Here is a 24,275-nt window from a genome sequence, read left to right as displayed (position 1 = left end):
CACAACACAACACAACACAGCACAGCACAACACAACACAACACAACACGGCAATGCACAGCGCAACACAACACAATACATCACATCACTACGCAACACGGCGCAGCACAGCACAACACATCACATCACATCACATCACGTACAAAACACAACACGGCACAGCGCAGCACAATACAACACAACACAACACAACATGGCACAGCACAACACAACACATCGCAACGCAACACAGCACAACACATCGCATCGCAACTCAACACAACACAACACAACACAACGCATCACAACACAGTACAGTACAAAATTACAAGAAATGAATAACGAAACTCTGTAAAAGTTATATGAGTGAATGAGTGCATAAAGCAATGGATATTTATACAAAGTATCAAGGGATAGTAGACAACATAGATTGAATAAAAACAAAATATTTTTGAATACCATATTATCATACAGACTATATATACTGTACAAATATGATAATACCCTGGGTGATAACTACTAATATTAATAAGGATACACAGTCATTTATAAATTACCTTCCACAAGGGATGTCCTGACCATAATGCTAGGTGATTAGTTATTACCCCTGACACAGACCTATAACGTAACAACAACCAAATATAACTTCCCCATGACCAACTCCCTAAGGAGCATTTAATCCATTGCAACCTCTGACCTAACAGATCCCCATTTATACATTTGCACAGCAGGGTTGACTGGACTGACCTTGCCTTGTAAACAGACTTATTTTAAAATGCTTTCTTAGAGTGTCCTCTGTGTTAGAGTAATGTGGTTTGTCATCTTCGGCCCTACAATACTTGGATATGAACATTTTGTTTACATAATGAATTTATGGTGTTAACGTAGAGTAAGATAAAATAATCGGAAATTGTGGTGTATATAGTCTATAACTACAACTGTCATGTGACATCATATATTTGATGAAGATTCACTAGCATATCAAGACATCAAACTGTTTATGACCCCCCCCCCCTCCGTCACTGATCAAATTCTAGTAAGTTATGTGAGACTGCTTGCATATGAAGGAAAGCACGAGTTATCGTTTCCTGTGTTTAATGACAACATCACCATCGATGGATCATGTGATCACCTGTCTAAACGAAGGTGGATTGTACCGTGACACGTGAGAAGGACATGGTCTATGATTTCTTGTGTATGTATCATTAATAAAACACACCTCTTGTATTAATGAGCGGAAATTAATATTTTGACATGCCATTTTCAGACAATGTTAGTTGTTAACAGACTTTATAGCGACTATACTCATATGAAATCGACTAAATCAAATTGTAACATCAGGGATATGTTTGTTGTGTGAATTTGGCGGGTTTTTGATGTCGTCAGGCGATACAAATCTTTACGTACTGTGCTTACAACGATTGGCAGCTATCTTTTTTCGGCACAATTTATGCCAATATATACACCACGATGTCAAAATAAAACCGTTCTTTGACAAAAACTTGTACGACTCAATGCCAGTGGCAAAGCTTTGCTATGCTGATTATGTAAATCAGTTACTTAATATGCAAACACAAACCAAAATGTCTGCTGCTACATGTGATTTTGTTTAACGCGTCCCTTGAATCAGCATACTTTCGCTGGCCTTGTAAAAATCCCTCCGGGCCTAGCGAGCTCTCCCCTGTTCAATGAGGTTATAATACACGATTATGTAAGTAACTTGCATATATAGAGTAGGATGTGTCAGTTATTAATGAACTTGGTAGATGAAAACGTCTGTCTGTGAACACAATTTCAATCGTTAGTATGTTTTGATATTTAAATCTTTTAGATTTTAACGAGCAGTTTAACCTTGGAGAGTTATAAATAATCTATACGCAAGAGTAGGTGACAGTTGTTAAGTATTTGTCATTGACTGTAGCTTTTAGACAACACTTACTGTATAATAGCAGTTAACGTTAAATCAATGCAAACAGATTGACAACACACATAACTGAAATAAAAATAAAAAATAAAAAAACATGGTTGCGTTTTTATATAGACTGTATTTAAAAGCCAGGGTTTCAATATCAGGTCCTAGCATTAATGGTAGTTTATGGGCCATACATATGGGTTTTTCTTTTGTCTGGAATTTAAACAAGAGTTTTAATTAATGTGATATTTCTCGGTAATTGTAAGGAAATCATATGGTATGAAATCATGAACTGAAGCTCCAGAACTTTTCGAAGGGTCCATTGTTGTTACTAATTATCGTCATTGAATGTATCTTTAGAGCTATCAATAGCCAAAAACATCACTGAATCAGATATGTATTGTACTTTGTCATCGAGCCTTAAAGGGCCACTGCGATTCTTTATTTCTTATTGTTCAGAACACTATAAAGAGTTCGTTAATTCATATTCCTTCTCACGTAGTGAAGGATCACGTGACTTAACGGAACACACCGATATTATATATATATATATATATATATATATATATATATATATATATATATATATATATATATATATATATATATATATATATATTCTAGCGTTTTTCTCACTCATTATATAAGTATATTATATATGGGCAACTGTAATACTCGTGATACATTATAGTTCAGTCACTCAGTGAGTAGCCAAATATGATTGACAGTTCATACCAGAACAGCAAATAACTGAATTAGCCATAAGACTTAATCATTCTAAAAGGTTTTGAATAATTTGAATAATTTTATTACCACTAGAGAGTGATGTAGTATGTAATGTGATATCAAATTAAACCGTATTAAAATTATATCAATCAGTTCATATTGAGTTGTAAGATAACTGGATGGACTTCTTTAAACACAGTTCAGCTTTTAATGCAACTGTTCGTCTTGTTGTACCTCGTTGTTTAGCATCACTTTGTATTCTAACTAAACACGATCCTAGGATGCAACTTCTTTTCGCTTCTTGTACAGCTTTGACGATATAATGTACATTAATTGCATCTTTTATCTTTCGTCTGTCTGTCTGACTGACTGACTGACTGACTGACTGACTGTCTGTCTGTCTGTCTGTCTGTCTGTCTGTCTGTCTGTCTGTCTGTCTGACTGGCTGTCTGTCTGTCTGTCTGTCTGACTGTCTGTCTGAGTGACTGACTGTCTGTCTGTCTGTCTGTCTGACTGTCTATATCTATCAATTTATCTAGCTCATACATACATCTGTCTGTCTGTCCTGTATATCTGTCAATACGTCTAGGAGAGATAGATAAATATATGTCTGTCTGTCTGTCTGTCTGTCTGTCTGTCTGTCTGTCTGTCTGTATGCCTGCCTGCCTGTCTGCCTGCCTGCCTGCCTGTCTGTCTGACTATCTATCTATCTATCTATCTATCTATCTATGACATATAGCATTTAATCCATGGTTTTATGGTTGTTTTTGTGTTGGGCATTGCTCTTTTAATACGGCGAATACACCCACACTTAAAATTATACAGAAATTCATCCATGCAGGTTTGTGAGTCCATGACAGTGTGCCAACACACAATGTCAACTTTAATTACTATGACTAAGTCTGAAGGCTACACGTTTTGAACTTCTTTAACGGGGGGGGGGGTTGTCACATTTTAGAGAAAGAAATGCGAGGGAGGGTCAATTTTTAGTACGATGTCGACGGAATCGGGGATATGATGGTCACAGTTTAAGCAACAGCCCAGGCAGAGTCCCTCCTGTGATTACTGAATGTCCCATAAGTATGAATATGTTCCACTAAGTATGAATATGTTCCTGTAAGTACAACATACCTTCTACTATACAACAAAATGTATCCCCCCCCCAACTTTTTTCTTGCTTTCCGGGAATTCTAATATTATTTTCTTGTTTTTTCTCGAAATTCAAATTAATGTTTTGGCCATAGTCGGTAAATGTTTACACAAAGGGAGGTTTAAGTGTTAATTGGGCAACTCATTCTACACTAATTAATGCAAAGTTGATAAACGCTGACAAGACATTGATAATGGTAGTAAATAGGAAAAGACTGTTAAATTTGAGGAATATTGTGAGTATTTAAAACCTTAGCTCATTTAAAATGTAGAGAAAAACAAAAAAAGTGATATTGAAATCATGGAGAAAAAAACTGTTCATCCCTCCTGGCATTTATGGTTGGGGTCGGTGTTCAGTGGAAATAATCACTCGCAACATCAATGACGACGGTGTACTGTAGGGTGCTATACGATACTTCAGTGTATCAAGTTAGCAATTGATTACACCTAATCAGTATATACGTGAGGCGATGAACAAATATTTCCATAAATCAACATCATGGGAAACGTAAATCAACGTATATATACATCGTCTTAATCCTTAAATTACCAGTGATATATTAGAGAGAGTCTTACTAATACTAGCTATATAAACTAAGTTGACCGAATTTAATGTATACGAGTATTATCTAGATTTACTGATCATAGATATCTAATTTGATTTCAAATGATAAAACAAATCTCACATCACCTCATTTTGATGGAACTGTAAAACGATGACAGCAGCAGCATCAGCAACAGCAGCAACAGCAACAACAACAACAACAACAACAACAACAACAACAACAACAACAACAACAACAACTACAACAACTTTGATGTGCTATTCTCGATGATTATTTATACCTAACGTAAGGGAGGTTATGCAATGGTTCCCAGTCTGTCTGTATGTCCGTCCCTCCGTCCGTCCCTCCGATCGTACATTTGTCTCTCTGTCTCTCTGCTTGTCTGCCTAGATCTGTCTATCATGATTAGTGTCATCATTTCCTCTAAAACTGCTGGGCCAGCTGAAATGAACGTATAGTACGTTTCATCCTTATGAGAAAAAGTAGAACTAATTAACTTTGGGTAATAGCATTCTGTGAATATTAATTATGTGTATTTGCATAACTGACGATTTCAGGAATTTAGGCAATATCTTTGGAATGCATGATTCAAGCATCATACAATTTCGTGTATGCATTAGTAATGACAAAGTGAATGTGTCCTACAATTTATAATACCTGTTGATGTTCCTTTGAATTTTAGTGATTAATTTGCATAATTAATTTTGTAATTAGGCAATATCTTTTGAATACATACATATTCATGATAACAATGCGCTAATGGATAAGATCGACCACAAATTAACATGTACAATGTCTGATTATTGTTTTTTTAATGAACAAATTGCAGCGGTCTAATAAAAATGATAAGCTTACTACAGTTACAAACTAGTGCTGCAGAGTTAACATAATTACAAATTCAAAACCTAGTTTTCGAATTTGCTCAAGATTTAAAAGTTGTCACTTCACAGCCTACGGATAATACTACTGTAATACCACTGTGACTAATTAACAGAAACAGATACAATTTCCTTTTTTAAATAAGTATTTGACTTTTTTAAGTGAATATATATTTGTTTATTTAATGAACAAATATCTCAGTTGCAGTTAGTGTAGGTTTTAAAACACAAACGTCGATTTTTACATAATTTATTTGGGTACATAACTTGATGATAATAAATTACTATTAAGTAGATACTGTACAATACATTTGTTGATGTTGCTTTTAACTTTAAGTCATTTGCATATAGTTGATTACATTTTGTAATTAGTTATTATCTTTAGAGGCGATTCATTATTGCTATTTTGCGAGAGGGGATGTTAGTAAAACGTATTCTGGTTCTAAAACCTCAAAAAGAGTCTGCAAACACCTTAAAATGACAGTCGGTACTTGTCGGATTTACTTCGAGAGTTGTCGGGTATTTCCGGCCCCATCCCAACTTCGCATGTCAAACTATTAATTGTGTACATACGACATCGAGGATAACGAATCACTCTGTATAAAAAGGGTCTCGTTGGAATAACCCACTCCAGTGACCATTTCACACATGTAGCAAATTAAAATTTTGTAATTCTTCTTGCATAGAAACATTGTTGATATGTAATCACTCTATCGTTCATGTTTGTAAGTGTTGATGTGTATTCGTTTGTTTGTTTGTTTGTTTGTTTTGTTTTGTTTTGTTTTTCGTTGACAGAACTAACTCATATAAGCCTGGGCCCCTGTGGTATGTCCAGGAAAATTAAATATCTTGTCGCCACCTGTGTTGTGGGAAGCTTTTGTAAACAACAATATTACTACTCTTGTAAATAAAATATATCTTTTTGTTGATTTAATTTCACATATATGTATGCCTATTACTCCCCAGATTCCACATATAAAATTTGCAGTCTAGTTTGCAATTTTCTACGAGTATACGTATTTTTATTTTTTAAAAATCACTGCATTAAAGTTTAAACGCTAAGTCTTGGTTAGGCCAAGAAAAAAAGAGTGTTTTGTTTCTCGTCTCCGCTTGCGTCACCTGAGAATCTGTTCGCCGTAGCTTTGAATATGCCCCTTTTCCCAAGAAAGAGCTGTGAAGTGGTAGGCTCCTCAGTGCTTGCAGGTTTATTAGTTTCATGATACAGATTAAATTCTTAATTTGTAATTAATAAACTGCGTTTATAAGCCTTTGTCATCTATCAGTGAAAATACTATCATTATAAATATTGATATCGATGCATGCTTTTCTATGACAAGTACAAAATGTCTTGCTGGCATATATTGCTAAGAACTGTTGATTGCATATAATTGGGATTTCCTCGACATTTGTATACGTTCTAGATCTGTAAATTATGTCATTGGATCTTTTATAAGTTATATCTGTACTCAATTGCAAGCGACGGCCCAGTATACATCAGCCTTTTAACTTGCTTGTACTATCAGTAATGCGCCAGCACCATAAGATACGTAATTGCTTGTCATGTACACGTGGGTACAGTTTTAGACATTTTTTGTGTGTGTTGATACATATCATACTAAAATGTACAGTTCAATAAAAATTTGGATAGCCTGTAAAGGATATTTTTTTCCTCTCTGTGTATAAATATATAGCTTAGCACGATGGCGCTTAAAAATGAACCGCGTCACCGCATTACTTTTGCATTTTCCCTAGCAGAAAAAAAAATCATTTTATTTTTGGCCTTACATGACATCCCGTGACTGTTTTCATATCGCAATCCGCCAAGTACGTATACATTTTATGATAAAAGGGTGAGTCCTCATTAACACTAAGAGGGTTCCATAACTGACTGTGGGAAATAATTGACAGTTTACCTAATAGTGTAATTGTACATTCGGTAAATCCCGGCCCTCCGGGGGTGTTACTCACATTGTAAGGGGATTTATATATGTACCGCGGTTTTGAACCCCCCCCCCCCCCCTTCGACTCATGAGTAGATTTTAGATTCTGTAGGTACTATATAGGTTTGGCCCCACCTCTTTGAATGCAAGTGTCGAGTTTATATGCCAATTTTCACCGACATTTTAACGACACTTTTCAATGCGTAGTTTCCAAACTTTTCGAGATTTTTAACTGCTATTTTCTGGCTGAATTTGAGATTTGACCTCCTAGTTCCTGGCAACTTTTAACCACCTTAGTTTGTTTCATTTTAGCGTCTGTGTCAGTAATTTGAATCCTCTAGGGTACACCTGTACCCATTACAGTGCCAAGTACCCCCACAAATCATACGTTACTAGGCCCCTGCACGGCTGTGAACTTGTATACGGTATATGCACAGGCATTCATGCATGCGTGACCCACCGGAAAATGAAATAACTGTAGGGGACTCACAACGCTCCAACTGTGCTTAGCCGCCAGCATTTCGTAAAATCAATGACAACCGACAACATATGAGCTTCAATGGATCTATTCTTTAGAGGCTGCGACTGAGATTATCAGGAGCGTGCATACATTAAGAATATACTATAAAGCGGAGAACTACTTTAATATCATAGTTGGCAAAGACATCACATGTTCCAATTTGCACTCACGCACAGTGTTTGATGAGGGGCTATTTTGGAGAAACGGCGCTTCGCTACCACAACCATCATCATCATCATCATCATCATCATCATCATCATCATCATCATCATCATCATCATCATCATCATCATCATCATCATCATCATCATCGCCACCACCACCACCACCACCACCACCACCACCACCACCACCACCACCACCACCACCACCACACCACACCACCACCACCACCACCACCACCACCACCACCACCACCACCACCACCACCACCACCACCACCACCACCACCACCACATACAAACCGTAAAGTAACAAATGTAAGTGATACAGTGCGTTAGCGGACGGAGAATTAAAAATCTAAAATACTGGTAGTTGATACTTACCATACATTTACATGTGTTTACTGTATGCTATTTTTCTCTGCCATATTTGTGTCCGAAAGAGAATTTCTGAAGCATTTTTAGCAGGTCGAAATACTGCATACAGTGGCCAGTTCAGTATAGCTGGGTGTCGTGTAAAATCCAGTAACGGACTTTTATAATTCAATAGCTCTTAAATATTTCTGCAATTTCACTGCAGCAATGCGCACCGTATGGTTGAACGCAGGTGTAGTGTACACTTAGGCTCTGCATGCTCTGTGGTCCATACTGAAATGTGCAAATTTTAATCAACTAGAACTTCCGTGTTTTTCGCCATCGGATTCGAGTCTCCCCATGGAGCACCATTTTAGCATATGTGGTTCAATTCAAGTGTTTTAATTATAAATAGCATTTTAATAAAACCAATTAGGCCACGATGGACATCCGTTGTAAAAACAGTGTGAGCCAGCCAAGTCAATATCCCATGATATCCGACTGTTCGAAACAAAACCCATGGGATTGTTCTTGGCAGATTTAACCGCCTCACAACGCGGATTTACGGGCTAGGTGCTCTACATATATCTAAAACTATGCTTAAAATACGAGTGCTCGTTTTCATTGGTGGACGATCACAAATGTCAAAGCCAACCAAAGCGAAGCAAGTGCGTTACATAGTGGGGGTTGAGGACGCCAGACCTGGTGCAGCGCACACGACGGCGTCTATAATATACTACTAGTATTTTATTACCGACAAATTATGGCATAAAATCTTCACATAATTCAACTTCTCGGTGATGTCAAACAAAGAAAATTGTAAAAAAAAAATGTAAAAAAGAAGTTGTGCCGTTTAAACTTTTGCCAATCTCACGACCTTCCATCAAATCACATGAGAATAGCACTGAGGATGCACATCTGATGACAAGGACAAAAGCAAATGACAGATCAATGCGTTGAGAAAACAACTGTCGAAGAAAGCAGACGGACGTATGCACATAAAACACTCTCTCCGAAACCAATATTACTATTTTTATTTTGAACTCAGTTCACAGCAATTGTTACGCATTTGGTCACAGACCATTAAAAATAATTTAAATTTCATGCCACCTATGCAGAGGAATATTTTACCATCATCAGCGATAAATTTGCCGCAAAATGCGGCGAATTTCGTGAATTTTGGGGAGCAGCAAATTTCATTGTCGAATTGGGAGAAACCATTATATGAACTTCGGGGATGGAAACAGTACGCTGTTGCGCTGATGCCTTTTTCTCTTTTAATTAATGATGAAGATTTAGGATTTATACTATCAACTTTTAGGTTTTACAGTTAAGCATCTTTTGAGGTGTCGTTTGTTATAAATCTTTTTTGGGATGCGGGCCAGATAAAGAATTAAACACGACAACCACCCCTTGCTTTTGTTCTGAAGCACTAATCAAACGGCATGCTGGGTAATCAAAGATTTTACTGAATGGCCGCCATTTCTGCCAGACGCACTCATTGTTGCCAAAATTTCGTCTTTGTTTGCATCTTTCTTGGTAATAATTAACTATATATGTCATATTTTTGAAGTGAAACTTCAGCTTTTTAAATTTTTGCCAGTCTGGTGTAAATATTTCGACAAAAGACAAGGTTTCCAGAGAATTACGTGTGATACCGGTGGATTCAATATCCATCTTGGATACATTATCTGGTCGGCAGTCATCAACGGCAGTTCGAACCGATTTGATCGACTTTCTACCGTTCTATTTTTCTTCTCTTTTATTTTTCAAGGAAACCACTTGGTGAAATTTGTTGCCTAGGGAGAAGAGAAGCACAAGACGGATTTTAAGGTATTTATTCCGACAGGAAAAGTGATATTTTCCTGTATTTTTGGCGAGATGACCACACTTAACCATGTCGACCAATGGCAGTACACTGTCGTCATTTCCAAATTAACATTTTCGACACGATATTCTCGTTTACGGCTTGAGTTTTCAACATGGCCCACATTCCCTTTTAGCTGATAGATTCTAGAATTGGTTGTAAGACCATTTTATAAACATTCAGAAGTTCCTTTTTACAATTTGACATTTGGTTGTACGATAATTTCCTCGCGACAGCTGGTCTGCACGGCGTCGCATCTTTGGTGCTTTATCACCATCTACCACCAATGTCGTTGTGTAGATTATATCTGCGGACCAGTGCATCATGACCTCCATCCGATTCACTCCCCTGTATCACTCTATAAATAGCATGTTTTTTATCTGTATTATATGACTTGATGTATTCAAAATTGCGATCTTCCGAGTTGTTTATCATTTTGGGCGACCCCAGTGATTTCATTTGTGAATTGACCACTACTGGTACATTATGCCGTTGGCCTGCAGTCTTTTGTATTGGTACGATGGCAGTGATTGTCTTGGAGCACCTTCGTTCTATTCAATGTTTCCAAACGCGCCACTTTTCACGACTTTTCTCTGTCAATGTTGGCGATGTCATTACAGAAAAGCAGCAGCAAGATCACTTGAAATGCTTGACAAGCCCAGTGTTTGTAACATTGTAGACATATTATCGACACACATTATCGAAGTCTGCTACACTGTTTTATATGTTCATAAACTCCACAATATTACCATACATTCGTGAACTTATTCATCAAAAATCTGGCTGTCAGTCATGAAACCACACTTGCAGTATTTTGTGGTCAATATATTGATACTTCTAGGGGCTTCCCAACTTCCTGTTTCAAAGCTGCATTCATTACAGTACTGGTAGTGGCATTTCCCTATTCAGTGATGTAACTGTTACAGCAGTGATGTCATACCACTGTGACTAGTATAGTAGATTGTTCCTGGTGCTGGTCTGGTGTCGTGGTGACTTGTTTTCTTTTTAAGAATGACCATAGTTCAGTAGTGGTGGGTAAATATAACAATTTGTTGATAAGATACCCAGTGTAATACTTATAACAGCCACAGTAACATTGTCTCAGCAGAAACCCTGGATTTTTTACCACATGGTGACAGTAAACCATTTTAGTAGAGATTTTAGAATTGTCAGATTATGGGAAGTATGAGGTCAGGATATCAGGTCTACTGACTGATGAGGTCAGAGTTCACTCTACTGTTAGGGTTTCATATTTGGTGTCAAATGGGAATATTTTAGTTTTGGACCACCTATTGTTTTGCTGGTGTTTGTTGTGGCTATGTATGTAATAATTACAAAATACCAATAATTTCAATAAGCTAGTGTGTAAAACTCCAAATTTGCCCAGATTTACCTACTATTTGCTGTTGTGGGTCAAGTTCTTTTGATGAGGCGTGGGGTGCTGGGTGGGGGATGGGTGGGGGTGGGGGAGTGCCCCTTCCCCAGTGTACAGTAGGTCACAGCAGTCTTGTCAACTTTGTTCTTTATTGTCACTATGATTGGGTGGGTTTTGGACTTGTGCAGGTCAGTGGCTTGAAGTTCAATTGTAGGCTGTGCACAAGGCTGGTATATATAATACATGCTAGGGAGTCCAACCCAAAAGTGTAACCCCTTCGTAGTCTTACCCTAGCCCCCTAGTTGATTGTAATTACAATTGTGTGTCAAAACAGCTAAATTCCATTTGTCAAAGGTTAAAAAAATTTAATATTTGGAATATAAAGAACAACTTTTTTAGTGAGTTGTGGTGGAACTGTGTGTGTGGGGGGGGGGGGGGGGGGGCGGAGAGGTAGTCCAGGCACCCTAACACTTATTTCACATGTCAATTTTAAGGAAATGTTCAGTATAAGTAGAATATCAAGGTATTATTAGCTGTTGATAATTTATGAGTGTAGCACTTGGCTAATGTAGTTCTTCAAGAGTTCCTGTCACGACCAAAATCTTTCAGGCAGTTTATCATTTTTAGCACAACTGAACTGATAAGGTTCTTTAGTGCTACAGGCATTTCAAAGTGTCTGTTTATTTGTCTGTGTGTGTGGATGTGTGTGTGTGTGTGTGTGTGTGTGTGTGTGTGTGTGTGTGTGTGTGTGTGTGTGTGTGTGTGTGTGTGTGTGTGTGTGTAAACAACAACGTCCAAAAACACTGGACCGATTGCCATGATATTTGATGGATGTATTACCTTTGGTGTCTAGTTTGGAAATTGTTCAAAGCAAAATGATTTTATCATCTGTGTACTTTTGGTCAAAAAAATTAAAAATAAAAAACTACTGGGCAGATCATTTGAAATTTGATGGAAACATTCTTAGGGGTGTTTGAATTAAGGATTATTCATGACATGATCCCATCAGTGATATGCAAAATAGGTATAAAAATGTGTCTTTTTGGTCAAAAATCTTTAATTCCAACACTAATAAGCAGATTGCGCTGAAATTTGGTGGGAACATCAGGATTATTTAGATTAAGAATTGTTCATGACGTGATGATCCCATACTTGTTTTGAGATAGGTTGATACTTTATGACCAGTTTACTTTGGAATTTGGAACAAATTAGGTCACATCATATGAGAACTAAATGATTGCTGACTCTTGCAACATTTCTATCCAAATTGGCTGCCTGCAGAGTTGTAGTTATTATATTTTATTTTCAAAGAAATAAAAGATCTTTATTGTAGCAATTAAGTTGATAATGATTCAATTTTTTGTTTGGTTTGAGAAAACATTTAGCTCAAAATTATATGAAGAGTTTTCAAAAAAGCAATACCATGGTTCTTTTCATGCAGATTTGTCGTGCTCTAAATTATTGCAAGCATTTTACCTCCATCATGGTGTATGTACACTTCTGTACGTACCTACTTACATAGAAATGTACAGTCAGTGACTGTGCCATGTTTGGTTTGAATATGATGTGTTTCACCAGTCTTTGTGGCCAGCACTGTGTCATTTCAAGTCCAGGTCACTGTGTCATTTGAAGTCCAAGTCATTGACATTGAAAGGTCACATAGATTGAATTCCAGACTGGTTACTTTGCCATGGCCAGGACTTTCACTCAGTGAAAGTAACTTTAGACTGTACGAACAAGTTGAAGATATACTAATGGCAATGTGGTTCCTTAATATTACCAATGTTCGAATAAAAATCCTTACAAAGGCAGATCTTGACTACCGTGTGCTCATGCCATGATCACTTGTAAAGATTGTGGTACTTTTTTTGTGTTGGGGACAGCGATTTTCTTTTTTTTAATATTTCTTTATTTCAGGCAGACATATATACACCTAAACACAATCACACATTTCTACAGTAATCCATTCAGGTTTTGGGACTTTTTGACAAGGCTATTACGTTATGTCCACATCTCATTGCTGTGGAACGTCAAAACATTCCCAGTCAGTCCACAAGCTATTCCAGAGTCCCCCCCTGGTAACAGAGAGGATATTAGGAAGTGATGATTTGTAAGAACAGTACCTAAGTAACAATCAAAACATGTTTCAATACACTATCGATATTTATAAGTTTTATATCAGAATTTGAAACGGGAAGAGACACAGGAAAAACTGGTAAAACTTTGTACTTGTACCATAATTTTGGTAGAGAACTCAGTTAATTTTAAAATGCCTTGAGATAAGAACTCAGATGCATTTTCCCAATTCTTGTAAGCCAGAGCACATATTTCTCCTGATGCAATGAAATATGAAGCAGGTGTGTGGATTATATGTTATGAGGATGCAGTTTCCCAAGGTCGTGCTTTCAAACTCATCACTTGAAATCCAAGGTCTGGTATTAATACATGTACATGTACAATCTTTTCAGTGGAGCCCTAATTCTTTTGTTTAGGCCCAACTTTGTCCATAGGTCTCTGAGACAAACTGTTTTGAATATCCAAAATTTAATCTTCAACTGACTTTGGCAATGTTAAACGTTATTGTTGCTTTATTGTATTACCCACCTGTACATTGATGTGTTTTTGCATTTTTTTCCGAAAATGCAGTTTTCAAAGGATGCTTGTGTACTTGATTTTAAGAATTATTTTGTCTAAGAAAATGTACAGTTGCTGACTACATAACAGTGTTGGAGCTAGCCTGAAGTTTAGTCGTGTCAGGATTTTGCTCTAGACTTGCTTTTCCCCTACCCCACCTGGCATTTTGCTTTAACAGTCTTGCATTCAAACCTGAAAATTAGATTATAATTTTCTGCTACAACATTGAAAATGGTAATCATGTTTACTTTGTATAACTCAATCCTCTGAGTTGGTTCTAATCACATGGTGATGCTATCAACATCATCATGACTCACAGCAGGAAGAATTAAAATCACAATAACAATTTGAACTTATTTCCTGGTCGTAGCTTTATTGTCACAAAGAAGCTGGGCGAGTGTTACTTTTCTTGCACTGCTCTTTCAATTTAGAACAGTCTTCCCCACAGTCTCTGTCACTCTCACTCTAACTAAGTCTTTCTTCTGCTCTGCCCTTAAAACTTACCTATTTCAATCTTAACTCTAACTCACACTCTTCTCTCTACATCCTTATATGTTTTCAAATTATTTCTCTGTATCCTTTCATTTTGTTAGTAGTTCTGTGTCTGCAGTGCACTTGGAACTCTTCAGGGAACAGGTGCATTATTATTATTATTATTATTATTATTTCTTTATTTTAGGCCATCAAGATGTCCCATAAAATTATAAAAACATATAAAATACAAAAAGAAAGAAAGACAGAATGAATATCAAAGTAGCAACTATCTTGTACTTTACATGACAATCCTATAATTTCTCCAAATGTTAGAAAGAAAGTATGCATCCGAGTCAATGCAGATTCGATTTAAAGTATTTTTTGTCACTCACTAGAATACATCTATTATAATTCATTGTTTTATTATAGTTATTATTATTAAAGCAACAGGTTTGATAGCAAACTGCCAGGCATGGTAGAGGAAAGGTGAACAAAATCCTCACACGATGTGATTCTGGGTTAAGAGCAGTAATCCGTCAATCATATTTAACGTGACAATATATAGTTGTCATATACAAGTACCATTCTAAATAAATGTGACTTCAGTGGGTATTAAAACGTTTCTTTATTTGGTAATTGTATATAATCCTGTCATGATAAATATACAGATCACAAAAATTGTTTTGTTCAAAAAAATTTTGAAATTGCTATATCAGTGTTTCAAATAGAATTTAGTGTAGTTTTGTTTGGAACCATTGACATGGAAGCCCATTAGAGTTTACCTTAGTATCACCCCTGTATCAAAAACACTTCATCTAACTGGGTGCTGTATAGATGAATGAGGTAGAAGGTAACAGACTTATTTAGGTGATATCGTTACCTGGTCAGTTCATCAACCTTAGTCATGGTATATTCTCTCCAAGTGAGAATTCTGTCACTTTATAATGACATGTCAGGTGATGTTTGACACTTTGACAAGGTATATGATGCATTCCAAGTATGAACTCGTGTCAAGAGTAGGTGTCACGCAATGTGTTTGTTGTCACGTTGACTCAGTATTATGTCCTCCATAGTAGCCTGCTGTCTGGTAATAATGATCTATATTAGGTGTGTGTTAAAGTCCAAAAGGTTGAGATATTCCTGAGTCACAATTGCATGATTCAATAATGCATGGGGAAAAATTGCCCAGGGGTGGTTGTCATGAGTTGGTAACATGCCAATCTGGTCTCATAATCAATTTAATGAAGGGTGAATTGGCCATCAGAGATTGGTTGTCCATGGGTGGTTGTCATGTGTTGATAAGGTCATTAAAGATTGGTTGGTTGTCCAGTGGTGGTTGTCGTGTTAGTAAAGTCATTAAAGATTGGTTGTCCAATGGTGGTTGTCATGTGGTGGTAAGGTCATTAAAGATTGGTTGGTTGTCCAATGGTGGTTGTCATGTGTTTGTAAGGTCATTAGTGATTGGTTGGTTGTCCAATGGTGGTTGTCATGTGTTTGTAAGGTCATGAGAGATTGGTTGGTTGTCCAATGGTGGTTGTCATGTGTTGGTATGGTCATTAAAGATTGGTTGTCCAATGTGGTTGTCATGTGGTGGTAAGGTCATTAAAGATTGGTTGGTTGTCCAATGGTGGTTGTCATGTGTTGGTAATGTCATTAAAGATTGGTTGGTTGTCATGTGTTGGTAAGGTCATTTATATATTGGTTGGTTGTCCAATGGTGGTTGTCATGTGTTGGTAATGTCATTAGAGATTGGTTGGTTGTCATGTGTTGGTACACTGTAAGGTCATTATATATTGGTTGGTTGTCCAATGGTGGTTGTCATGTGTTGGTAATGTCATTAGAGATTGGTTGGTTGTCATGTGTTGGTACACTGTAAGGTCATTATATATTGGTTGGTTGTCCAATGCAATTTATGAACAGGTACCTGACTTTAAGAGCGTATGATGAGAATACTAAAACCCTTGGTATTTATTGTCATTTTTATATATCTCACTTTCTTCTTGTTTTCTATTTATTATAGAGTGAGAGAGAGTGAGAGAGGCTGGCCATCAGAGTCCAGCATTGGAGTGAAGTATCTGTGGTAAGTGTTTCTTTGATCCAAGAACTGGGACCTGAACTCAGACCAAATGTAGTCAGATAGAGTCAAGTAACAAGATTGTTTTGGGAATTTATAAATATATATTGCAGTTAGTTTTCAGCTTTTGAACTCTGCAGAGTTGAAAGGGTGGTAAAATTTCAAAATGTATCTTTTTAAAATAGTAGAGGTTATGAATATGAGTAGTAAGCAACCGATAGTCTCTTTCCTGAATGGGGAAGTGTCAGAGTGTACATATAGAATACATCACTTTCAGAATGTATAGTTGTAAAATGTTGGTTTGTACATAGAATACACCACTTTCAGAATGTATAGTTGTAAAACATTGGTTTGTAATATAGAATACATCACTTTCAGAATGTATAGTTGTAAAACATTGGTTTGTACATAGAATACATCACGTTCAGAATGTATAGTTGTAAAACATTGGTTTGTAATATAGAATACATCACTTTCAGAATGTATAGATGTAAAACGTTGGTTTGTAATATAGAATACATCACTTTCAGAATGTATAGTTGTAAAACATTGGTTTGTAATATAGAATACATCACTTTCAGAATGTATAGATGTAAAACATTGTTGGTTTGTAATATAGAATACCTCACTTTCAGAATGTATAGTTGTAAAACATTGGTTTGTAATATAGAATACATCACTTTCAGAATGTATAGTTGTAAAACATTGGTTTGTAACATAGAATACATCACTTTCAGAATGTATAGTTGTAAAACATTGGTTTGTAATATAGAATACATCACTTTCAGAATGTATAGTTGTAAAACATTGGTTTGTAATATAGAATACATCACTTTCAGAATGTATAGTTGTAAAATGTTGGTTTGTAATTCATTCAACTTTTAAAGTAGTACAAGCTAAGTTTATTTACGAAAAAACAATTCTAGTGTAATGTTAATGTCAGTGCATGCCTTGTATGACATTACTGGCATTGTTACCGTAGAACTATTGATTACATAGTAGGGAATTCATGTACATTTTTGATACATATTATAAATTATGTCATTGGATTGTTTATGAGTTACCGGGGGGGGGGGGGGGGGGGGGGGGTATATCCAAATACCAGGTTGGAGTTCACTTTGAGTAGTGAAAACTTTTTCATTAATCTTTGTCCATTTTTGCATTTTGAAAATTGTACAAAACCTTTTCTAGTATAATTGATTCAAAGCTTCTGATTACATCTCTGTTCTTTAAACGTGCACTTGCTGTAACTAGAGTATTATTTTTTCAATCAGACAACCAACAATATATTCACTGAAAATGGTTAAAATACCAATAATTAGACATTGCATATGTTAACTAGAGATCATTTTTATCCACAAGTAGTACATACATGTAGATTGAAATCGTGATCATGTCAGGGGTGCTGATTTTAAGGTGTGGACCTAAATTAATTTATGGACTTATTGCACCATATTACGTGTACAGCTACACAAATGTGATTACCCACAGTTGATTCAATAAATGTTCAAAGGGTACGATATTATGAGTACATCATTACATGTACAATGTAGCAAAACAGCTTTAAAAAGAAAAAACATTCCAATTGTCACTAGTGCAGCTTAAATAGGTCCTGTGTACGTAAGTGTAATATCAAGTAGACAAAATTGTAAATTTTATGTTAGTATTGTTTGCTCACTAGATGGTTGTACTGAGTTCAACTAGATGGTTGTACTGAGTTCAGACATAAATAAAGTAACAATCAGTAAAACATACTAAAATACAAAAACCAAAAACCAAAAAAGTAACAATTAACATAGATAAATAAAATTAAGTACAAAGATCATAGAAACAATGGGGACGGGGATAATGTTTGGGTTATTTATGAAATGTTAATTAGTGTTAATTTATTAATTTATTCTTTAATTTCAGACGGAATTCTTGGCAGAAAAAGGCAGACATGTCAAAGGCAAAGCAAAAGGATATTACGATTCTTCAAAAACCAGTGATACTAGCAAAGAATGGGATCCAACAGATCTTTGATTGTTTTCGCTATGGAACAACTGACTTGAAAATGTTGCTCCAACATGAAATTGACATCATCTACGAGTGTCGCGTTTGTCGTAATCTTTTCCGTGGTTTGCCAAATTTCATCGACCATAAGAAATCATACTGTACAACTCGTGTAAGTGTAGCTGAAGACCTTGCCAGTCAGAACCCTAATAAGGACGTACAGAATATCTTTAGAAGGGCAAGTGAGGAAATGCCACAGTTAGAACTAGAGGTGTCATCAGGAAAAGCATCAAAGGCAAACACAGAGGATGAGGAAAGTGAAGGTGAGGATCCTGAGCAAGAGGCAACTCGTAATGAATCTATCCTGATGATTAAACCTATTGATTCAACTTCTAAGGCTGTCTACCAACAACTTTTAAAACCAGTGAAAAGTGACTTGAGAGACAGAATATTGACGGCTAAACAGAAAACTACAATATCATCAAACACCACCAGTCCCAAGAAGACATCAACCTATACCAGCAGACAACAACTGGACACAACAAGCCTCGTAGATGAGATTAGTGCACGGCGAGCTGCCCAAGCAGGTATCACAGTAGTACAACCTGAATGTCCTGATAAAAAGTATGACACGAGATCCGTCAACAGGAATGAAGTCAAGACCATTAAACCAATCTACAAACAAAAGGAGGTCGTCAAGAGAAAGCCAGAAGTGAAGAAGAAAGTGCTAACCAATAAGAGTAGCACCAGCAAGGCTAAAAACTTTGCTGCAACTCGTTTGCAGAATTTGAAGCCCTTCACAGGTCCTAATCCTAATTATCCCATGTGTGTGCTCTGTAAAAAGGTATGTAAGAATCGTACATCACTTGCCTGGCACATGCGTGTTCACAGCAAGCATCTATACAAGTGTCCCATGTGTCCGTATTTCAATTACTCCACTGATTACCTACGGCAGCATTTGCAGCACCGCCATGATGCTTCAGAGGGAGAAATTCAGCGAGTGTTGTCAAACCGTATTACGACGAATAAAGAGATGGATATCAAGGGTGAGAAGGAAGTTCAAGCACTGACTGTCTTGGTCAAAGAATGTCACAAATTACCACAAAATTCTACCCAAGCGTCGACTAAAGAGGAGAAAAACTCAGCAGAAGAAACGCTCGCTGATGTGAAAGTAAAAGAAGAACCAAAAGAAGAGAAAAATGGTGGAGCTTCAGAGCAGACAACTGGGAAGGTCAAAGTTAGTCCGACACTACAGCTACATAAGTGCTCAGTGTGTGACAAAACTTTTGCCAGTCGAAGGAACTTAGCACGCCATGAAAAACAACACTCGGAACAAAATGAAGACCAAGGAGATGAATTGAAACCACGGAAGAGTGGCTCAGATACGACAAATAAATCGGCTCTTGCGAAGGCTCAAGCTGCCGTGGATGCACTCATTGATGAAAAATCTCTAACTTGTCAGCGATGTCACAAAAAGTTATTCACCATTCATTCGTTACGACACCATGTACGCAGTCACTTTGGGTACAACAGCTATAAGTGCAGGTACTGTGCCTTCAGAACAACCGACTATTCTAATCTCAAAAGACATCTTGCCAGAAAGCATTCCCATAAATTCAAGAATCCTGATCAGATTAAAGCTGCGATACGCTCCATGAGAAGCGGCATCTGGTTATCCAGAACTATTTGCCCCAAAAGCCCAACGAAAGCAAATGGAGTTGACACACCCACGAGTTCAGTTGATGTGAAAAAGGAAGCTTTACCCCAGCAGCAAAGTCAGACAACTACAAGCCCAGCATCTGCGTCGGCATCAGGCAGTGCCAAAACTTCACCTTCTGGTTCAAGTCCAAGAACACAGATCCGTTTAGAGAGAATTCCTCTACACGTGAAAACAGAGAAGGAGAGTGGAGTAAAGACAGGATCGGGGTACGTCAACCCGGTCAAGATGGCCGCCATCGCCAGGATCATCAACGAAAAGCATCTACGTTGTCTGAGATGTAAAAAGCAATTTGAAGGAATGCAGTTGTTGAAGAAACATGCAGCAAGACATCTAGGCTATAATACATTTAAATGTAAGTTCTGCGAATTTATTTCGCACAGCTATTCCTGGTTCAAAAGACACTTGATGCAAAGCCATTCCAGGAAAATCCGAAACACTGAACAGCTAAGTAAATTAATGAGTGAGATGAGAGCTGTGCAAAATTGAATATCTGAAATATTGAAATATTTTACCAACTTCTCAAGATATGCAACCAAGTAAAGTGTTGTTGTACATACAAGTACCCGTTTACTGGATAAAATCTTTCAGTTTTCTAAAATCTTGTCTAATGGTACGACTCTTACATGTACTTATTGGAGGTAAAAGTCTTCAAGTTAAGAACCCACAGTATCATGAAGACAATCTGATATACACAATTCATGTGTTGCAAGAATGAAGGTCCAAACACTGGCTTCATACATAAAGTTATGAATGACAATTTCCTCTAAAAAGTCAAACATTTTTGGGGGTAAATAAGCAGGAAATGGCTTGAATCTTGCACCTCAGTAATTAGAAATTTTTCATTCCTAATTACATATTGTACGAAATGGGTAATGAATGCGAAGGGGAAATCATCCGCCCTTCGATCTCTCCCTTCATGTCATCCAATGTGACATTCTTTTAGAGGAAGCCATTACCTGGAGCAGGACAATGTATGTCGGGGTACATACGATGTAGGTGTGTGGAACTAACCCAAAATGCTCACTTGACTGTCTGCCAGTAACTCTAGAGAAATACTGGCCCGCAGGGAACCTGCTGGACAGCAATTTCCACAATATAATATTACATTATGGATATTGCAGTCCATTAATAATATGTACATATTTTATAAAACATCTCATTTCAAAGCAATTAATGTAGTTGGACAGCCGAAACAACAACTTTTAAAAGTCATTGACCTGGCAGTCAAATAATTGGCCACAAGCCGGCAGGACAGTGTTAGTTTCACATGCTAGCCTTGTCCAGAACCGAAGGATAAAGATGCGAGTAATTTGCATGTTGAAATAAACATGCATGTGAGAGATATTGTGGGTTTTATTGTGAAATTTAATGGGGTTGAGAGATAATATGATTGTATTATTTTCTAACTTCAGAATTTCTGTGTACAGCAGTGCAGCTGACTCAAGTACATTTGTAAAATCATGGTATTAGTTAGTAGTAGTTACTGGTATGAGATTTAAATGTGAGCTTTTGATTGCATGGTTATTGAATCAAGTATTTAAAAGTTGAGAAACTTAAAAAAGAATTGTGTAGGATAAGAACATAACTTGTTTGGAGACATACTGAATCAGCTTAGTTACAATGCCAAATGAAAAGACAATGTATATATCATTCTCTGTATAGTCTGTAAAGTACGCCATGACGGGGTGCCCTCACACATCGGCCAACCCCTCCCACAGAATGTGTGAGAGGAGGGCGGAACATCACGACGTATCTTACAGTCTATTCTCTGTATTGCAATGGTAAGTTTTATAACTCCAGATTGAATGTATGATGCAAAGTCAGGATCAACTGCTAACATGCATGTACAAGGCTGAAAAGCTAGTCAAAGTGTAGTGTATTTGTCAAGGGCAGGAAAACTTAGGTAAAATCTACCTTAGCTCCTCAGGTCATTTTATATGGGTTCCTCACCAAAATTATCAGTGCTGGGTATGGAATTTTTGCAAATTGTACCAGATTCTGCCTCGCACAACCCCATTCCACCCCCACCCTACCCATGTTTCCTGTGGTTCCCAAACCTTCAAGCAAGAACACTGACTTTGACTTTGTAGAAACATTCTTTGTCTGGAAAAAATTCACAACTGAAATGTATGCTAACCAATCAGTATTCACACATATTGTCATCACATATGTGATAATGACTGAAATACTGCAATCTCTTGTCAGTCTAGAGGCTATCCGTGGCTTCAATTCTAAAGATCACTCCTCACCTCGTCTAGCTCAACAAGAAATCATGAAGCAAAAGTTGTTCATGCAAATGAGTAAAGCCCGAACTGTTAAAATGATGTAAACAATGTCCTGAGCTGACAAATGTGCCATATTTGGACATTACTAATTGCCCCCAATAGACACTAACTTATTACTGGGCAGACTTTGGTGACTATTTAACAAGGACATGATGTTAATGACTGCGCGGGTGACATTGCTTCGAATTTTAAATTTCATCTCAGGACTTCATTGACCTAGCCGCGAGATGAGATTCAAAGCCATGGATAGCCTCTAGTATATCTGTAATCAGTTCAATTTTAAAGTATACCATTGTAGGTTTATGGATATGATGCAAGTGTAATGTAAATATTGTACTGTCTATTTTCTTACGAATATGTAATTTTAGATGTCGTGTATTTTTGTTACTTGTAGAAATTAATAGTTGTATTAATAGTAGTAGTGATAGGTTATACTAGACTCTCAATTCAACTCATAGTGGTCACTAAATAATACAATACCAGAAAGACAGAAGTACCTGTCTTTATCCTCAGTGCAATCTACCTTTTGCATTACTTTATATTTTCGAGGTCACTAGCCTCGATTTCAGTCACTAATTCGGTTATGTCCTGTCACAATGACTGCAGAAAGAGACTACTAAAAGATTGGTAAAGTTTCAGGCAGTTTTAGCAGATGATATAGTCTGACAGAAAGGCAGCCTTCCTGTCTTGATTCTTTGTGCAATGTACTGTTTGCATTATACCATGTTCAAGCCAAATTTTTATCTGTAAAAAGAAAATATGGGTTATATACCCTGGTCACTGGTTCTGCGATGCTCAAAATATGAGTTAAAACATTCCATATTGCCATTACTTTTCTTGATTTTTTATCATGAATTATGTATAATTTAAGAGGTATACCTACACTATTCCCCAATATTTTTCTTCATTCAGCCGGAAAATACTCATGACCTTGAGGGGTTGTCACTACAACTTACAAGTTACTAGGCCCCTTAGTTCACCAGTATCTTCTTTGGTTGAACAAAGGAAAATATTGAGGAATAATGTCAAATTATATTATGGCCTTATTACATTCATCCCCCATATTTAATTAGTTCTATCATTTCTTAAGGCTTGTGTAGGAATCCTTACTGAATGACATTTCCCTGACGATTCCAGTAATCATGGCAGAATAAGAACCAAGGGATTGGTTAAAGTTTAAAGATGGTTTTATCAGAATATGTGATCGTACATAAAGCCAGGCTTCCAGTCATGATTCTCAGTGCAATGTACTTTTTGCATGACACCACACTTTCTAGGTCACAACCTCACTTTCACACTTTCAATGAGTCGTATTATTTCTGTAAAAAAATAGTCTTATTCCTGATCCATCTTAGATTTGTTGGTCCAGACCGATGAATTTATTGAAAACTTTTAATATCTAATTTAGATAGCAATTTGTGTAAAATTCCAACAACTCTGGTATGTGTTAAGGAGAATGTGGGTATATATAAAGAATGTTAACCTGTTAATAATATCCCAAGCATGTGTAGAAATTCACTGACCCAATTATCTGTTTTCATTAACCACCACAAGACATGCCCTGGTGCAGCAATTTATGGTGCTACTGAAAAGAGGAATAGTTTATATCTGAAATTTCTAGTGAAGATCTATGCATTTTACTAGGCCAGGCACTATTTTGTATGTCATAT

General features: G+C 36.8%; 1 protein-coding gene across 1 annotated transcript; it reads left to right on the top strand.

Annotated features, from left to right (window-relative positions):
• The first annotated feature begins 16,590 nt into the window (after positions 1–16,590).
• Positions 16,591–20,806, top strand: LOC144444275 (uncharacterized). The gene is made up of 2 exons (XM_078133688.1): positions 16,591–16,614; positions 18,520–20,806. The coding sequence occupies exon 2, from the start codon at positions 18,548–18,550 to the stop codon at positions 20,804–20,806; it is 2,259 nt and encodes a 752-aa protein (XP_077989814.1). The 5' UTR covers positions 16,591–16,614; positions 18,520–18,547.
• The last annotated feature ends 3,469 nt before the right edge of the window (positions 20,807–24,275 follow it).

This window comes from Glandiceps talaboti, chromosome 13 (genome assembly GCF_964340395.1).
Source record: "Glandiceps talaboti chromosome 13, keGlaTala1.1, whole genome shotgun sequence".
NCBI classification, from domain to species: Eukaryota; Metazoa; Hemichordata; class Enteropneusta; family Spengelidae; genus Glandiceps; species Glandiceps talaboti.
The sequence above is the reverse complement of the archived record's forward strand: the minus strand, read 5'-3'. Positions and strand labels throughout refer to the sequence as shown.

Excerpts from the sequence above, each read along its gene's own strand:
- LOC144444275 (XM_078133688.1), top strand. The coding sequence starts at position 18,548 with ATGTCAAAGGCAAAGCAAAAGGATATTACGATTCTTCAAAAACCAGTG.